General features: G+C 38.2%; 1 protein-coding gene across 5 annotated transcripts in view; it reads right to left on the reverse strand.

Moving 5' to 3' along the window:
* Positions 1-21,284, reverse strand: part of CHID1 (chitinase domain containing 1) — a 214,033-nt gene that overhangs the window by 64,891 nt on the left and 127,858 nt on the right. For all 5 annotated transcript variants that reach the window (XM_064452472.1, XM_064452471.1, XM_064452470.1 and 2 more), the window contains 2 exons: positions 8,454-8,555; positions 6,351-6,506 (listed from right to left, as the gene is read on the reverse strand). In XM_064452472.1, coding sequence (XP_064308542.1) covers positions 6,351-6,506; positions 8,454-8,555 — 258 coding nt within the window. The remainder of the gene's footprint in view (positions 1-6,350; positions 6,507-8,453; positions 8,556-21,284) is intronic.

Below are 21,284 nucleotides of genomic sequence, written 5' to 3' on the forward strand. Positions count from 1 at the left end.
AGCCCAATTTTTCAATCATCAGACATGCTAATCAGAGTGGTCCACTTCATCAAAACCCAACGGGGGAAGTAACTTAAGACATAAAACAGCAGAGGGGTGGGGGGCAGGGAACAGACCAAGAAAAACAACACAAACAAAGAAACCAACCAAAACCCCAGGATGTAGTTTCTCGGGAAAAGGTTGAAAACTCTCTCAGGTTAGAAATAAGAGAAAAATATCCAGCTGCCTGGAGCCAATACTTCAGTCCATGCATCCCTGTCAGCGGTGGCTAGGTCCCAGGGTGACTGATGAACTTCATCCAGGCTGCTGTCTTTTGGCTCAAAAAGAGGACTTCATGCCTTTGGAATCAGAAGCTCCCCAGACGAATCTGATCCAACAAGTCAGAACAACCCACTTAGCCAGTTCTAAGCTAACTCGTATAAAGATGCTAAGCATTTTCAGGAGGCCTTTTTCACACTCATCCCCAATTGATTTGCAATGGAACTGAACACAACAATGAGTATCTTGTGGGGGGACAGTCAACACCAGGGCAAAAATTAATCATTATCCTTTCAGCAGTGAGCATGAGAGAGGGTGGGGCAATGGGAGCAAAGGGATTGCGAGCAGAGGAATCTGGATATGCACAGTGTTATATGTTCTATGGTGTTTGTTAATCACCATCTATTTGAAGAGATTCAGTCAGGGCTAGCAGTGGTTTTAGGTCCACCACAAGTGATCTCACAAGACCAAATAAGGCTTCCAAAGCAATAAGTTTCTTTCACTGTACTTTACACTAGGTGCTGACACCCATTTGCAAATCTATTAATAGAAGTTCATTTAACTTACAGTAAAGGTTTCTGGCTTTTGCTTTTGTTTGTTTTGAACCACAGAAGTATTTTTCCCAATTCCATCATGCTATCTTCTAATGGTTAGAGTACAACAATGAGAGAGTAAAAAACTATATCATTATTATTTTGTCAACATCTGACTGCCTAAATACTGCCTTTAGCAAATTTGCTATTAAAAAAGATCCTGAGAGAAAGAGAGAAGAGCACATTTCACAGCAGTACGCCCACCACTTAAAATGTACATCACAACTACTTTTTTTAAAAAACAGATGCCCTGAGATACACACACTCACCCAACAGCCAATACGCAACTGTACAACTGAACTTCAGAACCAATCATTTCCCTAATAAACACAAGCCACCTTTCCCTCATTTCAAAAGAAATAAGGAATGTGTTTTACATAAAAACTAATTATAATAGCTTTCGTATTTTATGTCAAGTTTACTTGGACAAACTGAAATATGATAATAATTTTACTTCATAAGGTGTTCTATCTACTTTATAAGAATTAACCAGTCTGCTAACAAACAGCTCACGCTCACCTCCCATTACTGAAGGAAGGGAGGGAGAGCTATACCATGGAAGCCACACATAACAGAATATCCCAGAGGGAATTTAATAGAATAAACCTCTTGAAACACTCCTGAATTATTTAGACATATTTAATACAGAAATAACTTCTTATTGATTCCAGGCCCAATAGTAACTTCCTCCTATCACTGCCATGATTTCACCATCTGACCCAGCAGTACAATTTAATAGCTCCTCCAATGAAGCAGTGAGGTGGACAACAGATCAAGAGGATGTGCAATTGGACAGAGCTAATTGGTCTGTCGGTTTATTTGAAATATTAGTATCTCCCCAATGTTACATAAACCATGAGCAAAATGGATTAAATCAGGAGACAGAATCCTAGTATGCAGGGAGGTAATGGATATCCTGAGATAATTATAGCATGAAGAGAAATGTTGTAAAAGCCTTGAAGCTTGAAGAGAAAAAGCATCCCTTGCACAAGTTTTTTTGCTACCTACTGTAAGACAATATCATGAGTCACAGTTGGTCCAAATCTTCTTAAATTGCTGCTAATAAAGACACTACCATGGTAATTCAGGAAAAAAGCTCACCTCTAAATGTTTCTAAGTACCACTTTTTAGTACCTGGTATTTACAGAATGGCAGACAGCCAATAAAATTCTCAGTAGGACTCTACATCCTCACATAGCTTGCAAATAATCATATTTTCTATCTCTGAATAGCACAATGAATTGTCAAATTAGCTTCTCCCTTGCTTCAACTGGCAATTTATTATATCAATCTTTTTAAAGTGTTTAAAAAATTAACATAAAAATCCCTATTCAGATTCCATTAAATAAAAGGTAAGCATATGCAGCATTGTCTCACAACAATGGAGTTATTCACATATCTATTTTCAACAGCTACATTTGGAACCAAAGCAGCTTGGATGCAGAATATATTCAGAAGTTATATACAGCCAAGTGGAACATCAGAAATATGTCTTCTCTTCTTACTCACTACACAAAAATAAAAAGAAAAAAAAAAAAAGGACAAAATGCCTTTAACACATTTAAATTGCAGGGATGTGCTCAATAAAGAAGGCTGATTTATTAAATGTAGAGTGGCACCATTGCCACATGATAGCCTTTGATTTACATTGCTTTTAAGTCACAGCTAGCAACGAAGTTTATCAGTTCCCTTTTGGCCCAGGACATAAAGGCTAGAGATTTTAGATGGCATGGAATGAAAAATACCACTGCACTGCTGCCTAACTTCCCACGAGAGGCAAAAGAAAACAATAGGTATTACTGCAACTGAAATATAATGTCCCAATGATTAAGAGAGATTCTGAAAAGCAGGTAGCTAAAGGCAAAAAAAGTACATTGGAAGTAAGCAGCTCTTGAGACTGAGGGGCTTGCTGACCTACTACAGGTCTCATAAAGGACTCAGAGGTAAAGGTTCTGCTTTATTAGAGGCTAAACAATTTATAAGCTTCAGGGTATACTGAAAAATTATTTACCTAACACATACAGTTTTGAGATGAAGAAGAAATACTGTCAGGTTGCGATTTCAATAGAGAACATGCTGAAACAAACTGATCATTAGAGCAGTAAGTCAGCAACACCAGATGGTTATCTTCTGACAGAATTTTAATACAGTGGTAAGTTTTAATGACTGAATCTTAGCAGTTCAGATACCTGATTCTTGACAGCCAGCAGACAGAAAACATGCCAGAAGCACTAGAGGTGATTTGGGGAATCACAGGCACACCACCTTTACTTCAGGCTTAGCATTTCACACAAATTATGTCAGAACTAAATATACACAGGAATGTAGCTTCCTTGCAGATAAACAACAATGGTACTTAGTTGATTAAAGTACCAGAATTTGCTATAATCTCTGAGATTGACTCACTGTATTAACAGGGAATACTTGTGACCGAGCTGTAAGACAAACACATTGTTACTGCAAATATAAGTGGTAATTCCTATTGTAACAACACCCAAAGACAAACTACATTGTGCTGTAAAAGAAAAAAATGTTTTAATTTCATTTACAGAATCATATATATCTGTAGACAAGCACATACACATATACATATTACTTTTTATGGTGTGTATGAAGGAAAAAGGATATTACATTGACAGGTGGTATATCTTTTCAGCAAAATGGTAACCAAGCACTTCTACCTTTAGATTACATTCTGCAACTAAAAAACACTGCCAGATAATATTTTATGCAAATAGGAATTCTACTGAAAGTTGTTTTATGAAAAAATATTCCGTTAATGAAATCTACCTATGTTCAGAGCTCTTTCCATCACCTAATTCCTACCCTAAAGAAAAACACAAACATGAGACCAGGAAAGGTTTCTGCACTCTGCACGTAACCCTATGTATAAGCAATACTAATAATCAGTTAAGTGCATACCACATTTACATCAAACAACTTGAGACCTGCCACTGAAGCTTACAATTCTCCAGCTCTCTTATTAAAGATGATCAGATTCCAATGAACATACTTCAACAAGACAGTGTGCACCTTACAGCGTGCCAAGAAGCAACTGGCATGTTGGAGACCTGTACATGCAATAAATTTCAGGTGCAAAAACCTGAAGGGAAACCTGCAACAAAAAAGTTGATACCCTCCATGCTGTACTTAACTGAAGAGATTTTGAATTAATTTTAATACCAGTACTTTATCTTAACATCACTATCACTACAACATAGAGGGTGCCTTTTTACAGGTCATAACTAACACTGGATTAGTGTCACCAAGAAACTGGAAGCTCAGATTCACTAAGGAGCCAAGGTGAGAAAAATAAACAGTCAAGCCATCCAGTTCTACACTGGACACAGCTTCTGAGCAGCCTTTTTATGTAGTATGAAGCAGATACAAAAATGAGAAGGAATAGGATCAGCCTCAGCCATGCTGTGTCTTATTAGAGAATGAAAAACCCTGATGTAGGCAGAGTACTAATGATGGAATAAAGAGTGAAGCTTTTTTGGAGGGAGTGGGGAAGAGCATCTCTGAACAAGCTGTGCTCATTCTCGGATTCAATTGGATGCGATAGTGATCATTTTCAAAGACTCACAGATGCTAGAAACTAGGACTTCCTTACAAACAGCCTGTCACCAATTAAGTGGCAGAAAGCTTATTTTACATCAATAACCTTTTTTCTGTTTTGTGTCAGAAGCTTGGCCTATTTTGAAGCTGACTTACCTTGAACCTATTTTGCTATTACATTACTACACATAACATATAAAACAAAGACTAATACATAACGGTGCATGCTCAAAAATATATTTCTGGAAAAATAAACTTAACCATAACGGACAAAGTGAAAATTGATGTGTTTTATGTATAAACTCAAAGTCTGTTAAAGACTTTGTCCAGAACCTTGCTTTCAGATATCTGAAAAATTACAACACCATGGTCTGTCAATAAAGAATACGTTAACAGGACCATTCTCTGTATTAAGCATTGTCCTGTACAGTGTGCCACCACCCTACATACAAGTAAGCACAGCCTCTTTTGGTAAAAGTTAGATTAATCATACATGACTTAGCTAGGATATTTCTGCCATTAATTAAAAAGCAACATGAATTAATACTGTAATATAGTCCAGAAGAATCTATGAAAACTAAAAGTAGATGCCAGCCTAGTGTGCAGTATGTTTTCAAGCAGAAACTTCATTCCAAAAGTTAGAGTTCAGAAAAAAGCAAGATCCTTTTATTCTGCTAGATAGTGCTATACTCTTACCTGCAAAAGGAACTGTAAATATTACAGTGAAGCTACATTAATTGTGCTGAGCTTGTATAATTTGGCTTGTAAATCAACAATGCTTCCACTACTGAGTATTCTTCCTGTCTAACCACTACAATGAACTTTACAGAAGCCATTCTGATATACTCACTATGTACCTTTCACTGTAGACAACAGCATTATTTTCCCCACCTCACAGTCATCTTCTGTTATTCAGCCAGATTCAGACACAATTCAGCACTGGGAGAAAATGGTGTCTACAGGTCTACAGTATTACACACCTGCAAATAGCCAAGGTGAAGCAGGAAGACAGCAGAGGCAAGTGCAACGATGACAAAGTGTGTAACTGAAAGCATGGACATGAATTCAGGCCCCTACCTTATACAGATAGTATTTCAATGCCTAACAAGAAATCTGTTACTATATTGAAATATCCTGGTGTAATGAACTTAGTAAACTCTGAAAGTGAGAACAGTCACCTCTTGAGCTTTAGGTTTGTTTCCACTTGGCTTGGGTTTATTTTATAAATCAATAACAAACTTCTGAATGAACCTGATTTTCCCACCAAATTCACACTGTTTTTCTTGCCTTTTCTTATAGCTTGACGTACTATATCCTGACCGTATTTCTACAAACTTACTGCTGTTATAAGTGGTTATTACCCAAAACTAAACCAACCATTTTCCTCCGAGAGTCAATATAAAATTTCAGGTTGGCTTTGGAATACTTCCCTTTATCTTGTTATAGATTTTTGTCTCCAGGTGAGCTTATTGCAGCTTTTTCAACTCAAAATAAACTTGGTGGCATGTTGCTGTTTGAAACCAATATCAAATTTTAAAGTAACAGGTAACAACTTCAGGAGCTAAGAGAAACAATCTTTAGGTCAACTGCATGAACCCCCAAAATAATACAGAGCAGAAGAGAATACTGCAGAACATTTTAACACAAAGATGGCAAACTGCACCTACAAACATGAATAGAGGAAAGAGGGAAAACTACACAAATAATTTTTCCATAGGAGTTCTGACAAGATAGCTGTGCCACCTATCTGCACTTCTGTACAGGGAAGAGAAGTTACAGGTCTTACTCTAACTGATGAGCTACTGTTTCAGTGCAGATTTATCACTTTTGCCATTTTTATGTTACTAACACACCTGTATTTCTAAACAAGAATACTTGTGAATTTCTGAGTTTTGTGAGAATATACCATACATAAGTACTTACAATCCAGAGAGGTCTTACCTGCTACCAAGGATTGGCTCCCCAGAGGCTCTCAAAGCAGAATAGTCCATGCCATAGAAATTCAGCCCTAGAAGTATTTTATTCCTCCATTTTGAATCAGGATCCAGTACTTGAACACAGGCTCGTACCCAGGGAAGAGGGGAATTTGGTCCAGGCCTGTCAAGGTAGCAAAAATCAAGCAGGTTGTCAGAAGAAGTATGTGCTCATTCTCAGCCTTCTCTTTTTGACTAGTGTAATGGTGAAGACCAGACTATGGCCTGCAAAAATCAGTGGAGGTTAAGCCACAATCCTATGAAGGTTAAACACACATTCTTCAGTGACTTGAAGTACTGATGCAGAAAACACGCTTGCCCCACTCTTGACTTCGTGATTCGTTTCTAAGGTGAAGGGACACTTACAGTGGCTAAGAAAAGGTTTCCACCTAGCACATTTTCTCTGTCACTGGGCCTTGCACAATAATTCAAAACTCTGTATGACTTCAGTTGTTTTCCAACACCATCCTCAATGTTTTTTCTGTAAGCTGGCACAACATACTGAGACAAAATCCATTTACTTATAGAAAGAACTATAAAATCAGTGACTGGTAAGCAAGACAGGTTTCAATGACTGTTTAACACTTATTTATGGATAAAACCTTAAATAGGCAATAACCTAACAAAAAGCTACATTAAGGAAAAGCGTAGAGCCTTAATACATAGAGTAATTGAATTGTCATACATATAGTATCAGGATATCATGTTCATTCCATTCCTATCTTCTCAGAGACGAGAGCAGGCTTTATCGCAAACACTCACTAACATGATAAAAGGAAAAGCATATTCTGGTCTTACAAATATCAACATCATCTACTCCCTATTAATCATCTGCCTCAAAGCCTTCGGAATATCTGTGCCATTAAAACTCAATGTGCTAATACAGTACAGGGATGTTGCTGGAAATTGTGTTCATATTTAAAGGCCAAAAATATTGTGAAAAAACATAAGTATTATCCTGTATTTCATAGACAAATCAATGCTGCATATTCCATCAGGAGAGTAACAAAAAAACTGTTCTAACTTCAGTACCCATTACTGCTTATGTTTGTTCTCCCCTAGATAGCTAGGCTTGAAGATGTAGACAGGCCTAGGGAGAGATAGGAAGGAGGTATATAAATTCTTTTCAGAAAAGACAAAAGTTCCTTTTTGTTAAACCTGTCTAGACGTCATCAAAATGCTAATATACTACAGGTGACAAAAGGTTTTAGTGATGTAATAAATACAAAAATGATGGCATTTCTAAATCTGCCAGTTTACCAAAAGTATTAACTCTGGACAGCAACCTTGAAGCAAGACACACAGTATCTCCCAGTAATTCCAAAATCATACTTGACCTGCAATTTGGAGGTGAAATGAACCATGCTTTTGGAGAACAGTAACATAAAGAGTTTCTGTAGAATTTAAGGACCTCTCAGCTCTTCCACTTTCACACAGTTATAAATATTAAGTTCCTGAAAATGAATATTCATGTACAAGAGTGGGGTTTTGTGTTATTTTTTCAGTCAGAACAACTCCCTGATCTGGTTTGATGGACTACCACATGAGCAGCTGTATCAATACAAGGGAGGGACTAGTGGAAGAATGGAAAAACATACTCGAGCACGTCAATGTCAGCAGTGCTTCCAAAAGGCAGTCTGCTGCCTCAGGATGAAGCAAACGAGTTGTCAATTGTGCTTAAAAAGCTAATTTTTTTGACAATGACATCTGCTAGATTATTCATGTACCTATCCTGCAGAACTGTGCTAAATAACTAAAAACAAAGGAACTTGGCCTAGAAAAGAATAAGTGTCATGGAACTTGTAAAAGGATATTTTTTTTAGCTTGAGTACAAAGCCTTTCACAATATCTGGGTGGCAAATATACACTGCTGTTAAACAATGTCCTGAGTTACCGGCTTGCTCAAAAATCACGTATCCTAATTACTAATAAAAAAATTTAGTATCTGATGCAGTTAAAACACACTATCCACTTCACTAAAAAAATTAACTCATGCTGTAGATTTAGTAGCGGCTTAACTGGGAATCAGTTCCTTCAGCGATTTTTTTTCTAATTTCAGATGGAATCTTACCGTTGTGGTGTTGAATAGTCATATGTCATGAGACTGAAGCTGTCTATTGCTGAGGCCAACTGATCAAATTCTTTCTTTGTGAACATTCCTGGCTGGTTAGTCCTTTTAAAACAAAGCAAAACAAAAACAACAGGAAGAGATAAATTACTACAATAACCGGGCTTATTCTTCCTTTGGGTTTCATACCATTTGATCAGGTAAGAAAAATCTTTCATTCTGAGGTGCAAAAAAAGATATTTCAGTACCATTCTTATAATAAATGTCTAAGAAAGAAATATTCAGTGCTACTTATGTTGCCAATGGGAGGAATCAGACTTCTACAGCATACTTACCAAATAAGCATCTCCAGCGTGGCTACAATAGTGATTATAAGGGCTGTGGAAGAATCAAATTGCCTTAGGTAGCAAATAACTGAACTCTAAAAGCTTTCACAAAACCTTTAATTGCTTGGCCTGTCAAACTGGTTTTTTATTTACAAAACTAAGTTATCTGAGCCATATTTAAATAAATGGATGGGTGTAACTGTTGATACAAAAATATAAACTAAAGGTAATATTTTTATTAATCTCAAAAGGAATTATAATTTCAGTTTATACCATTCCTAAAACATTTTCTCTCACTGGTGAAAACACTTTGGTTGCTTTTCATTCTGTTCCAAAACAGTCCTAAAAAGCAGAAAGCCAATACAACTGCCAAGACCCTTTTCTTTAGACAAAAACACATCCATTTCTTTCTTCTTTGGAAAGTGGGGAGAAATCCATTCTATGACCTTCTCTAGACAAAAGTCTAGTCATGCCTTCTGCATATAATTGTATGAAATATGGAACAAAATTCTTACCTCCCACTTTTTTTTGCTTATTCTTGATTTACAAACTCTAGCATTGGGTTAATATCTACCTTAGCTTCATGGGTGCGGGGGTGTAATTTTGACAGTTTTGGACACAGAGACTACTGACTTCCTTCAACCATTCAACTTGGAAACAATTAATGCATACAAGTTGCCTGAAAACATTTAATCTGTTTCAAAGAGAATTTGTAACTTCAAACTAGCAGCATATATAGCACAGCAGGGAACATAAGGCAGCCTTAATCACATTGCAAACTTGGGACTGAACTAGAAAGGAGAAGCTTCTGCCAGGAGAACCACGTCCTCAGCCAAAGGGCTCTGAAGCATGTTAAGATGAAACAGACAGGTAGAGAAGTAACATATTGTCCTAAATAGCCTGGGAGAGCACAGTTCATAGGGGAACATTATAAAAGAAAAGAAAAAGGAAAAAAGGTAGTTTAAAAGCTACAAACTCTGTGGTGCGACTCTGCCATTTGAGAGGCAGACTTAGAGGATTCTACAAGATTACATTAGAGTGTGGAGGAGAGAGACTGAAGTACCCAGACCTTCCCAGAAATATCAGAAACCTCTACTTGGTCTAGAAATTAACAGGCAACCCCTATCTACACAAGGTACACATTAAAACCACTCATGTTCCATCTTAAATGTAAAAACCAAAAAAGATGCTCAGTGACAGATGTAAGTAATAAACTGAAAAATCACTTATTTTGACCCTTATCACTTTTGGATCAGTGTGCAAATTCCCCATCCAACAATATGTGCTGAGTGGATCACCCGAGCATAACAGCATTCATTTATCAGTTTTCTGTTCCTTCACATTAGGAAAGAGGTTAACAGAGTACAGGTTACAAAGTTGAGCAGATTAAAACATTTAACATGCCTGTCATGTTATAAGGGAGCAAAATATGAATGATATTTGCAAGTCAGGTCAATGAACCTGACCAAACATACACTGGATTATGTAGCTGTAATCTGTATGAAGCACTGTGGTGTTCTGGAAGTCTCAGGTTTTCAGAACCAGCGATACACTTGTCATTAAGGAGAAATCCCATCCCTTTCCTTTCAGGGTTTTAAGAAATTAAAACAAATCCTTGCTGCTGGAACCTATTGGTTGACCTCAGTTTTTTGGATAGTTATCTGCTTGTCATTTACTGCAATTGCAAACTACAGTTGTTCTACATGAATAAAGAAAATGAAAGATATCTTTGAAACAATGTCATGGGAACTTGGATGTCTGTAGGCAAAGCAATTCCCCAACGCAAACATTTCAGAAATTGATTGTGATTACTCATGAAGGGAAAAGCATAAAAAGTAATTATAATGTGTATTAGATATTAGGGCAAGTTGGATTGCTTTATAGATTAAGGTGGGTAATACTTTAATTAAATTCATATATGTAACTTGCCCTCTACATCTATTTTTCATGTATGCTGATAAGAAATATAAAAACAAACCAACTAACCAAACAAAAAACAAACCAACAAATCCCCCCAGGTTAAAACAGATATTATCATCATTTTCTCCAAAGCAACCTTGTAACTGAACTACTACTGCTACAAAGGAATGCCATCTGAGGAGCAAGGTCATAAATTTCCAACTTGGAACAAATGTGGCAGCAGTGAATACACTTTGTGCATTCATAGGTAGTCTTAAAACACCACCACTCTTCAGAGAAGGAAAGCACCACTCAACAGCTCAGTCAGCACCACCAGTCAATCCTGCTCTAATCAAGCACTCGGGAAACTGTCCACTGGATCAAAAATAAGTCTGTTTGGTTCATGCCTTGAGAATTGTTCTGAGTCATGAAAATTGGCACTCAAGGATAAAACATAAATATCTTTCAACAGCTATTATGCTTCTCATTTGAGGTTTTCCAATAATTCTGATATTTAATCATAAACTTAACTCTATGGCAGGTACGTTCTACTGACTACATCGGTGAGAAAACCAGCACAGGGAGAGTCAAGAGACTTGGCACAGAATACACGAAGTCCATGAGAATAAAAGTTTCCAAGTCTAAGCCAAAAGCCTGTCATTCTTCTAAGCATTGAATACCATTTCCAAAATATTCAGTGAATGGCAGAAAGGCCATCATCATTTATCAGCACTGTACAATATACATACGAAAGACAGCTTGTTATTCAATTGTCAGATGACTAAAACCTCGGTGATTTTATCTGCTCACTACCAACATCACAAATGTGAAAGAGCAGAAGTCGGGTGTATGAACAAGACTAACAGGAAAAGCAAATGATTTAATATATCTGAAAAGCCTCTTCGCATGGAATTAACCCTGACCTCTGAACTCCTTCACTTGCTTTATCTTTGAGTTCACCATAAGATAGAGTTGAAAAATTACATCTCATTTGGCATCTAACAAATGTACTCGTTAGAAAAGTTGAACACTGAATACAAGAAAAACCTGCTGTTTAAAGAAACCTGCTCCTCCTGGGCTAAAAATATACTGAAATTATGCAACATGCACTATAAATATAAAATAATTTGGAATCAAGAAGTAAATTTAAGCAGAAAAGAGGATTCTTTTTATGTTAGCTTATATTAAATCCTTTTTATCACTGTTCTGAGAGCCAGACACTTCATATAATACTTGCATTTGTCTTTTTCGAACTCACTACCTTAAGCAAATGTCATACAGTTTCCTTAACATTCTGCTCAAATGCACTAATGTTTTTATGTAATTCTTATATCATTGTTCAACATAGTTAACTCTGAAACTTTTTAAATACTAACAAAAACCCCAACCATACAGGTTTGGAAACGGCCATCTAATCTCAGCAGAATTTGCATCTATATGGACTGTAAAAATTGCTCCATGAAGAGAAATTCACCATGGAGATGAAGTAAAAAAATGGCAGTAAAAAACACCTCTGATACTATGTATACACAACAAAAATTCATTTCAGCTGAGGTCTGGATATTATGTCCATCTGGATATAATGTCCATCATTATGTGTAAAGGTCATTATCCCAGGTGCTTGTGTTGGTTGACAGCAGACTCACCATGAGTCAGCCATGTGCCCTGGCAGCCCAGAGGGCAAGCCACATTCTCAGGTGCATCAAACACAGCATAACCAGCTGGTCAAAAGATGTGATTATCTCATTGTATTTAGCATTGGTGTGGCCTCACCTTGTAGAATGTGTGCAGGTTCTGGGACCCTCAGTTTAAAAAGGATGTGAAGGTACTTGAATGCATCCAGAGGAGGGCAACAGAACTGGTGAAAGGGCTGGAAGGAGTGTCCTATGGGAGGCAACTAAAGACTTTCCATTTGTCTAGTTTGGAGAAAAGGAGGCTGCGAGTGACCACACTGCTCTCTACAGCTTCCTGAGGGGAAGCGGAGAGGAAGGTGCTGGTCTCTTCTCCTTGGGATCCAGTGATAAGACATGTTGGAATGATTCAAAGCTGCACAAGGGGAGGTATAGACATGATGTGAGGACGCATTTCTTTAAAGAGGTGGTTAATGCCCTGTCCTGGTTTTGGCTGTAATAGAGTTAATTTTCTTCATAGTAGCTAGTATGGGGCTATGTTTTGGGTTTGTGCAAAAGCAGTGTTGACAATGCAAACATGTTTTAGTTGTTGCTAAGTAGTGCTTACACTAGTCAAGGACTTCTTCAGCTTCCCATGCTCTGTCAGGTACACAAGATAGGAGGGGATGCGGCTGGGACAGCTGACCCCAACAGACCAAAGGGTTATTCACAAAATCACAGATGGAAGGGGCCTCTGGAGATCATCTTGTCCAACCCCACTGCTTGAGCAGGGACACCTAGAGCAGGGGCACAGAAATGCATCTAGGCTGGTTTTTAATGTCTCCAGGGAAGGAGATTCCACAGCCGCCTGTTCCACTGCTCTGTCACCCTCACAGGAAATAAGTTTTTTCACATATTCAGGAGGAACTAAAAAGAGTCTGGCCCCATCCTCTTGACACCCCCACTTTAGATATTTATAAGCATCGATAAGATCCCCCCTGTCTTCTCCAGGCTGAACAAACCCAAGTCTCTCAGCCTTTCCTCATAAGGGAGATGCTCCAGCCCCCTGATCATCATCTTAGCTCTCTGCTGGACTCTCCCCAGTAGTTTCCTGTCTTTCTTGAACTGGGGAGCCCAGAACTGGACAGTACTCCAAATGTGGCCTCACTAGGGCAGAGGATAACCTCTTTCGATCTGCTGGCCACACTCCTTTTAATGCACCCCAGGATGCCATTGGCTGTCTTGGCCACAAGGGCACAGTGCTGGCTTGTTGTCAGCTTGTTGTCCACCAGCACTCCCAGGTCCTTCTCAGCAGAGATGCTTTCCAGCAGGTCAACCCCCAACCTGTACTGGTGCACGGGATTATTCCTCCCCAGGTGCAGGACCTTGTACTAAGTTTCTTTGAATTTCATGAGTTTCTCCTCATCCGAGCTCTCCAGCCTGTCCAGGTCTCATTGGATGGCAGCACAGCCTTCTGGTGTGTCAGCCACTCCTTGCAGCTTGGTATCATCAGTGAACTTGCTGAGGGAACATTCTGTCCTTTCATCCAGGTCACTGATGAATATGTTGCACAGACCCCTGGGGAACACCGCTAGTTACAGGCCTCCAATCAGAGGCACCATTGACCACAACTCTCTGAGCTCTGCTGTTCAGCCAGTTCTCAATCCAAGTCACTGTCCACTCATCTAACCCATGCTTCCTAAGCTCACCTATGAGGATGTTATGGAAGACAGTGTCAAAAGCCTTGCTGAAGTCGAAGTAACATCCACTGCTCTTCCTTCATCTACCCAGCCAGCCATGCCAACAGAGAAGTCTATCAGATTGGTCAAGCATGATCTCCCCCTAGTGAATCCATGTTGACTACTTCTGATAACCTTCTTTTCCTCTACCTGCCTGGAGATGACCTCTAGGATGAACTGTTCCATCATCTTTCCAGGGATGGAGGTGAGGCTGACTGGCCTATAGTTCCCTTCGAATCCTCCTTCTTGCCCTTTTTGAAGACTGGCCTTCCTCGTTGCATCTCTGCATACCCTGACAAGGTTCCTATATTTCTCCCAAGTGGCCTGTGCCTTTTTCCACACACTGTAAACCTCTTTCTTCCATACCATACCATAAGATGCCATGCTCAGCATATAAAGCTGGGGGAAGGAGAAGGAAGGGGGGGGGACATTCGGAGTAATGGTGGTTTGTCTTCCCAAGTAACTATTACTTGGTCAGCCCTGAAACAACCAGGCGGTTGGATTGGTTATCTTTGTAGGTCCCTTCCAACAGAAAAAATTCTGTTCTATGTTTCCTGTCCCTTGGTAGGGAACAACTGAGTTACTGAGAGAAAAAGCACTCTACTTTTTGAGCGTAATGTTTAAGATACAGAAATATTTCTAATAAGTGACACAGTCCTTTTCTTGCACCCAGAACAGCTGTCCCTGAGAAACACCAAAGCTTTTGCTTCAGACCAGCCCATTTCTTTGAGAGGTGATGAAGCTTCCACCACATGCTTTTAAGAGATTCATTTCTTGGATAAAATACTGACTTTCCTGCTAAACCTTGTTTACATGGCACAGTATTAATTTCTTCCCATTCTTAGCTATGTCACTTTTGGCTTGATGAGGAAGCTCCTTTACTTTGTTAAGAGATTTGCTGTTTCCATTTGTAGGCTCCCAACCCAAATTTCTGCTAGACAACACAAGAGAGGAAAAACTATTCCCCTGAAGGCATAGGTCTTATTTGCACATATTCCCAACAATTCGTCATTATTTTCTGATGGTATGCTGATATATGTATACACAGAAATTATTATAGGGAAAACACCGCAGACTTAGAAGAAGAAATCACCTGTTTTCTTTAGCATTTGTGTATACACAGATTATAATTTCACATTCCCTTTATACAGTTCTACCCTTTCACATCTAATATAAGTGCAGGGGAGTTTGTTTCATAGCCAAGAATGTCTATTATCTGAATCTCCCAAATAGTGTATGGTCATATGTATCAAAATTCCCATTAGTGCTTAACTGATAAGTATTTCTGTAAGGTTTTGACTTTGTAGTCTTTCATATTGAAAGACTGGAAAAAATACTTCAACCATGCAAACCACTTTCATTTACTTTCAAATGAACCTATATTCTCAATTACTTCTTGTCTTACTATAATTACTCTCAAAATGAAATAAGACAAGGAAAAAAAAGGTCTTATAACTGACTGCTATTCACTGCAAGTTCAAAGTGCATTTTTGTTTGTTACCTCACCTTCTCCTTCCCTTATAAAAGAGAAGTTTTCTGTGTCCTCACATCTTTAACTAGCCCTTCATAAGAGAAAACTGATTGATTTTCTGTTTCCGGCATAGATCTATTTCAGAAGTCATTCTTCTCAGTAATGACTTAATTTTATTCATGTGCATAATTATCTATTTTCTCTGTAAAGCAACGGGTTGCAAATCTTCCCTTTCCCCATCTTTCTTCACCACCAGATATTATTGGTTTTCACAGCTCCTTGCAGTTAGCTGCACGAAAGTATAATGCTACTGCATTTTATGAACACAGACCACTTAATTCAGTTAATGCACAATCACGGAATAAAAATTCACCATTTCTTTCTGCATCCAGTCTGTTCTACAACAAATAGGAGAAAGAGCTAAAATTTCTACCCTGTGCATCACACAATTATAGGCATTGATAATGAAATAGTCAAATGCATAAACAAGTTAAATCTGAACCATTTTCTTTTCAGGAAAAAATCCTTTTGGCAGTTTTGCAACTACCTATCTCTTTTTAGGTTCTCCAAAATTCTGTAAGGATGACAACTCACTGAAGTAATTCTCTGCTGTCTGTATTTAGAAAACAGTTCTACATAGATCCTGGTTTCTGTGGATGTTGTGCAACTAGATTCTCTGGTGTCTTACAAATGTTCTATATATAATGCCCTCTCACTGCTGGGTCTTTGAGAAAAGATGGGTCATCTTCATATGTCCAGCTGCCTATTTTCATGAGGTGGCAGGGACTTGACTGTTAAAACTCTACATCTATGTCAATTTTGTTTGAAACTGGTCAGATGCTAAAAAAGCTTTTGTGGAGAGACGAAGAACAGAAGAGAGAAAGCTTACAGACACCTTGTTTCCTCAGAAACCATCCTAAAAAATAGAACTGAAGTCTGTCTGCAATAATATTGGATGAAGCAGGCAAGTCAACAACAGGACCTTGACATGATACTGCTGTTCAAAGCCATGGACAATACTTACAGATATAATCCTTGCTGTCAAAATAAGAATGTGACCATAGTAAATGATTAACCAAAAAAGAAAGATTCTCAGACAGATGAAAATGGATTTAATACATAGTGGGGGCTGAATTCCATGCAGCTGATTGGAGATTTTTAAAAGCACAGCACGATCTCTATCTCTGACTTCTCCCTCAGTGAGCACACCCTTGCAGAGCAAGTATCAAGGCTTCTACAGAGATGCATGTTACTTGTTAAGCATTTTGGAAGATGTACATGCTTAGTATTCAAATACATTCACAAGCATTTGTAATACAGCATTCTTTCTTCTCTGTTTCCTTTCTAAGGACAAAAAGTTGCAAGAGGTAAAGAATTGCATTTAATGATATGATCCAAATCTCAGTTATATCAGAACTTAAACAAAGTATCTGATTTTGTGGCCTACAAACCCAGATCAATATGACAAGCCAGGGACTGTACATTGCAAAACAAAAATGTTAGTCCACTGAACCATAGTGTTGAGGTCAGTCCACTGCAGGAGAAACAAATAACACTAATTCCAAGTTAGTATAAATGTTTTTTTTTCTCAAGTAATATGAAAGACTACGTTATTGTTAACAAGGCAGAGAAACATCATCCCAGGCAATAAAAATTATGAAAGAATTAGCAAATTAAAATAGGGAAATATTAATGGAAATGTGACAATTTAGCAGTTCATTTCTAATGAGTTGCAACAGCCTGAATATCCCAAGCCTGGGCTAGACATTAGGGAGAACCTTCTAATGGTGCGAGTAGTCTGGGAGTACTGTAATAGCATTCATTCATTGGTAGATTTTAAGAGCTTGTTAGATAAACCTGTATCAAAAGTCACATAGTTATAGTTTATTTTGCCTGAGGATAATGCACCTTCCAATTCTATTCTCCACTATTCAGAATAGTAGCTTTAACTCAGAAATAAAAATCTGCAACCCTACTTGTGCACTGTCTTTGGCTGCTGCACTAATTTCATTATAGGAATGGTAAAATTCAGACACCTTCAAAGAGCATAAGGGCTATCCATCAGTTGTCTACAGAAAAGATCACAACTTAAAATAAAAAAAATCTCTACCAAACGCATCTTAAAAACTCAAACGTGTCTGATTTTATTAGCATTACTGACCCTATTCAAGTTTTCTTAATGGCAAGAATCTCTTTACCAAATTCTCAAATTATATTAGGACACGCATTTAAAAAACAACAACAAAACCTAGCCAGCTTGACAAGCAAGAAAATTGTAACCAAGTGCTACAGATAAACAATACAAAAGAGCCAGGAGTGGTTAACTTCACACAATGTGAGTGCTTTGTATCACTAGGGGACTGTAGATGATAACAGACTGACAAGTAAAAACTTGCTGTATTTTCATCAGGAAACAAAATGGCATTTATGTAACAAATGAAATTTTTGCAGAACATTGAGGGCTGGCACTCTTCCTTAATATACATATCCCATCCCAGCTGTTGCCTTTGCAGTACTTGCTCTCCAAATAGGGAGAAACACAGTATCTGTTCTTGTCATGGAGTAGCCTACACAGTTTTCATGAAGCCAAACTAATTACCTGTGGCCCATCTGGTTTAAACCAGTAACAGAAGTCAAGAAGGAGAAACATGCCAACAACTGTATGTCCTGAAAAGAAAGCATGAAATCCCCGCAGACACCTAGGGACAAATGAGCCTGAAAACTTCTGTCTTCAGAGCTGAGGCATGCTGGCAGCCCAGTCTGCGCCACTTACACTGTGTTTTTCAAGTAACTTAAGAATTTGTATCTGTAGCTCTTCAGCCGACATAAGAAATTCACCTGTTTGACAAAAACAGGCAATCTGAATACTAAAGAAGGAAAAGTTTTTCAGTACTTGTCATTGTATTTACTGTTTCCATTTTTGGGGAGGTTAACTGCTCTCATTTAATGTTGTTTCTGTTATGTTGCTTCAGCCTCTTCAGAGGAGTCATTTAAGCAAGACTATGCATAAATGAACATCCACTGTGTAACCATTTGGTTCTCCTAATTTCCAAACTATTCTAGTGCCTTTCATGCCAGGGCTTAATGCCCAGGCAAGCCATGCTCCAATAACAAAACATCACGCAAAACAAGCTTGCACCCTGGAGCACATGAGCCTAATTTAAAAGCTCTCACACACCAAATGTAGGCTTAATTCCTCCTTGCAAAGATTAAAATTCTCATCTTTGGGTTTTTTTTTTTTTGAAAGTTTTAGAAAATGCTTATACTGAAACTTATGCAGTAATTGCTTTACAGCAGCTGGCTCAGAATTGGTAGAGCTACACGTGCCAGACATGGTGAGGAATACGTTCCACTTTCTTCTCTTTGACCGTTGTCAGTTGACCTACAGATTATTTTAATGATTCTCCCCAGTCAGAATTCAAAAACAGGTGTGTACGCTGCTGCAGCAGGTGTCAGTGCAGTCAAACCTTGGATGCATTAATTTTATGTAGTAAGGCAGTGTCTTTAAAAGGCCACTTCTAAGAACAGATTTGTTCCCCTCAAATCTTTTCTGAATCTATACAAAATGCCTTGAACCTTTCACGGCTGCAGCCATGCTATACTGAGCTGGCAGGCCAAGAAACAGCAGCAAAATCAGGGAAGTCATCGGCGAGGGAAATGGATGCATTTTAGAGCCATTAACAAGCATCCAGATTCTCTGTAGCTAACAGAATTCAGTTTAAAAAGAGATGTGACTGACAGACCTATACTTTAAGCCTTTATACAGGGAAGAAACAAAACCCATGAGCCCAACAGCATGACTCTGAGTATGACTCAATAGTACTAGTATAATTCAAAGAGGTTATTTAGCTTTCTCCAATAACTGTTACTCAGTAGTAATCATTTCCTCCCCAGTTTTCTGCTCCCCTCAATATAAACTCATATCTCAAGCTGCATCTTGTGATCCAAGTCACACATATTTTACAGGTTCCCTAATATGCAATAAAAACGATGTGCCAGTCAGCTAGCCTAGACAGCCCACTTAAAAGTTATTTCTGCACCTTCTTGAGTGCTGAATTGTATGCACAGAGCCCAGTTTCAAAATCTCTTGATACATAACTGTACCCTTCATATTCTTGACAGTGCCTTTTTTTTTTAGGATACAGGAAAACTGGTGACTACAGGAACAATGGAGGGCAATGTGCTATTATCAGCTAGGCACAACAAATAGGAAACTGTGCATAGTTATAGTTTTCAGATTTTCCCTCCCAAGTCCCATTTTCTGTATATTGCTTGCCCAAAGAGATAGTCTTCCAACATAAAATTCCTTTATTAAGCAACAGCAAGAATGGGAGAGCATACTTGGTGTATGCACTTGCTAACTCTACAATGAACATATACTGATCATTTTTAGAATTGCTTACTTACGTGACCTAACTTGTTAAATTGGAAGGAAAAGTAAGAAGGATAATCAGACATGTAGAATGATCAGAAGAAGTACAGCAAGAATATTACTGAGTCCAACAAAGTAAGATTATTATGGCCAGGTTTCTCACGAACATTTTAACCTTTTGTAACATTAAATGTAGGTATTGGTAAACTAGAATCCTACTTAATAAACACTACTGTACAAGACTGTTTTTCTAGTATGCTGTTATTTGACATAATCTGATAATTTAAAACTCCATCTGAGACAAGCAATAGGCTTCCTGCTGTTTTGATCCCTGGCATTATTTACTTACCAAATTTCAAGGCTTTACATTCCAGCCCACATAGTCCTCCCTGAGAATGATGTTAAAAGTGATAGTTCCCGTTACACTCCAAAACAGAGACATCTTAGAAACTGTTTATAATTTAATTAATTTGTTTACCATACAGTGTCATAAAAATTACGCTGTTGTTTACTTGCATATCTTACATCAGAATTACTACTTGCTAGAAATGCCTCTAAGGAGAACAGTGCGTGTATACTGGAATAGTGAACCCACAAACATATCATTCTGTATACACAAAGTTATGGCAAGGAAATTGAATCTGCAGCAGCTTGTGATGATGATAGACTCCTGGTGAAAAACACAGATTGCATTAATAATTACAAGTATCCATTCATAATCAACTTCTAAGAGATTAAAACACCTGTTTCCTTTATCACACATGCAAAACACTGGTCAATTGTGCCATCCAGTGAGCTGGGAAACTGTGAGGTCAACAAGCAATTTTCCATTATGTACTCTTCCTACTTTTCAGCCAGGTGAGTACCTATATTTACAGGAAAGGAGGAAAAGAGCATGACAGTACAATGTAAAAGGAGGGACAAGCTGTCTGCCCTGCTGCCAATCTTTCCCAAGAGGCACGGTAGCAAAACTAAGCTGATATTCACTGCTACTGGATATCAGTAATGAAGCCTGCATAGATCCTGGTCATTTTCACTGCATACTAGCTCTGGAAAGAAAAAGCTGAAGCTACTTAAGACAGTCCTTCATATCCATGATGTTTTGCAGCAAAAATAAATAATAAACTGAGTGCTAAAATCTGGGAGAAGTGGAAGTTTAGAGGTGGAAAATACCGACAGTATGTATCTAGAGAATCTTTAACTAACAGGGAGAGAGGCTGTAGAATTTTTTTTTTCTTTTACTCTTCCATATGCAAATATGAATATCCAAAGTTACGGATGGTTGCCATAATTTGAGTGAGGAGCACACATTGTGTTCAAATATTCAAAGACAGAAAAGTGATTTGGGTTCCTGCAGCTTTCAAATGAAAGCAGCTGCACTACTGCTGTGGATCTCAAGAAGCCAATAAAGACAGAC

The sequence above is a fragment of the Phalacrocorax carbo genome, chromosome 5, assembly GCF_963921805.1.
Source record: "Phalacrocorax carbo chromosome 5, bPhaCar2.1, whole genome shotgun sequence".
NCBI classification, from domain to species: domain Eukaryota; kingdom Metazoa; phylum Chordata; class Aves; order Suliformes; family Phalacrocoracidae; genus Phalacrocorax; species Phalacrocorax carbo.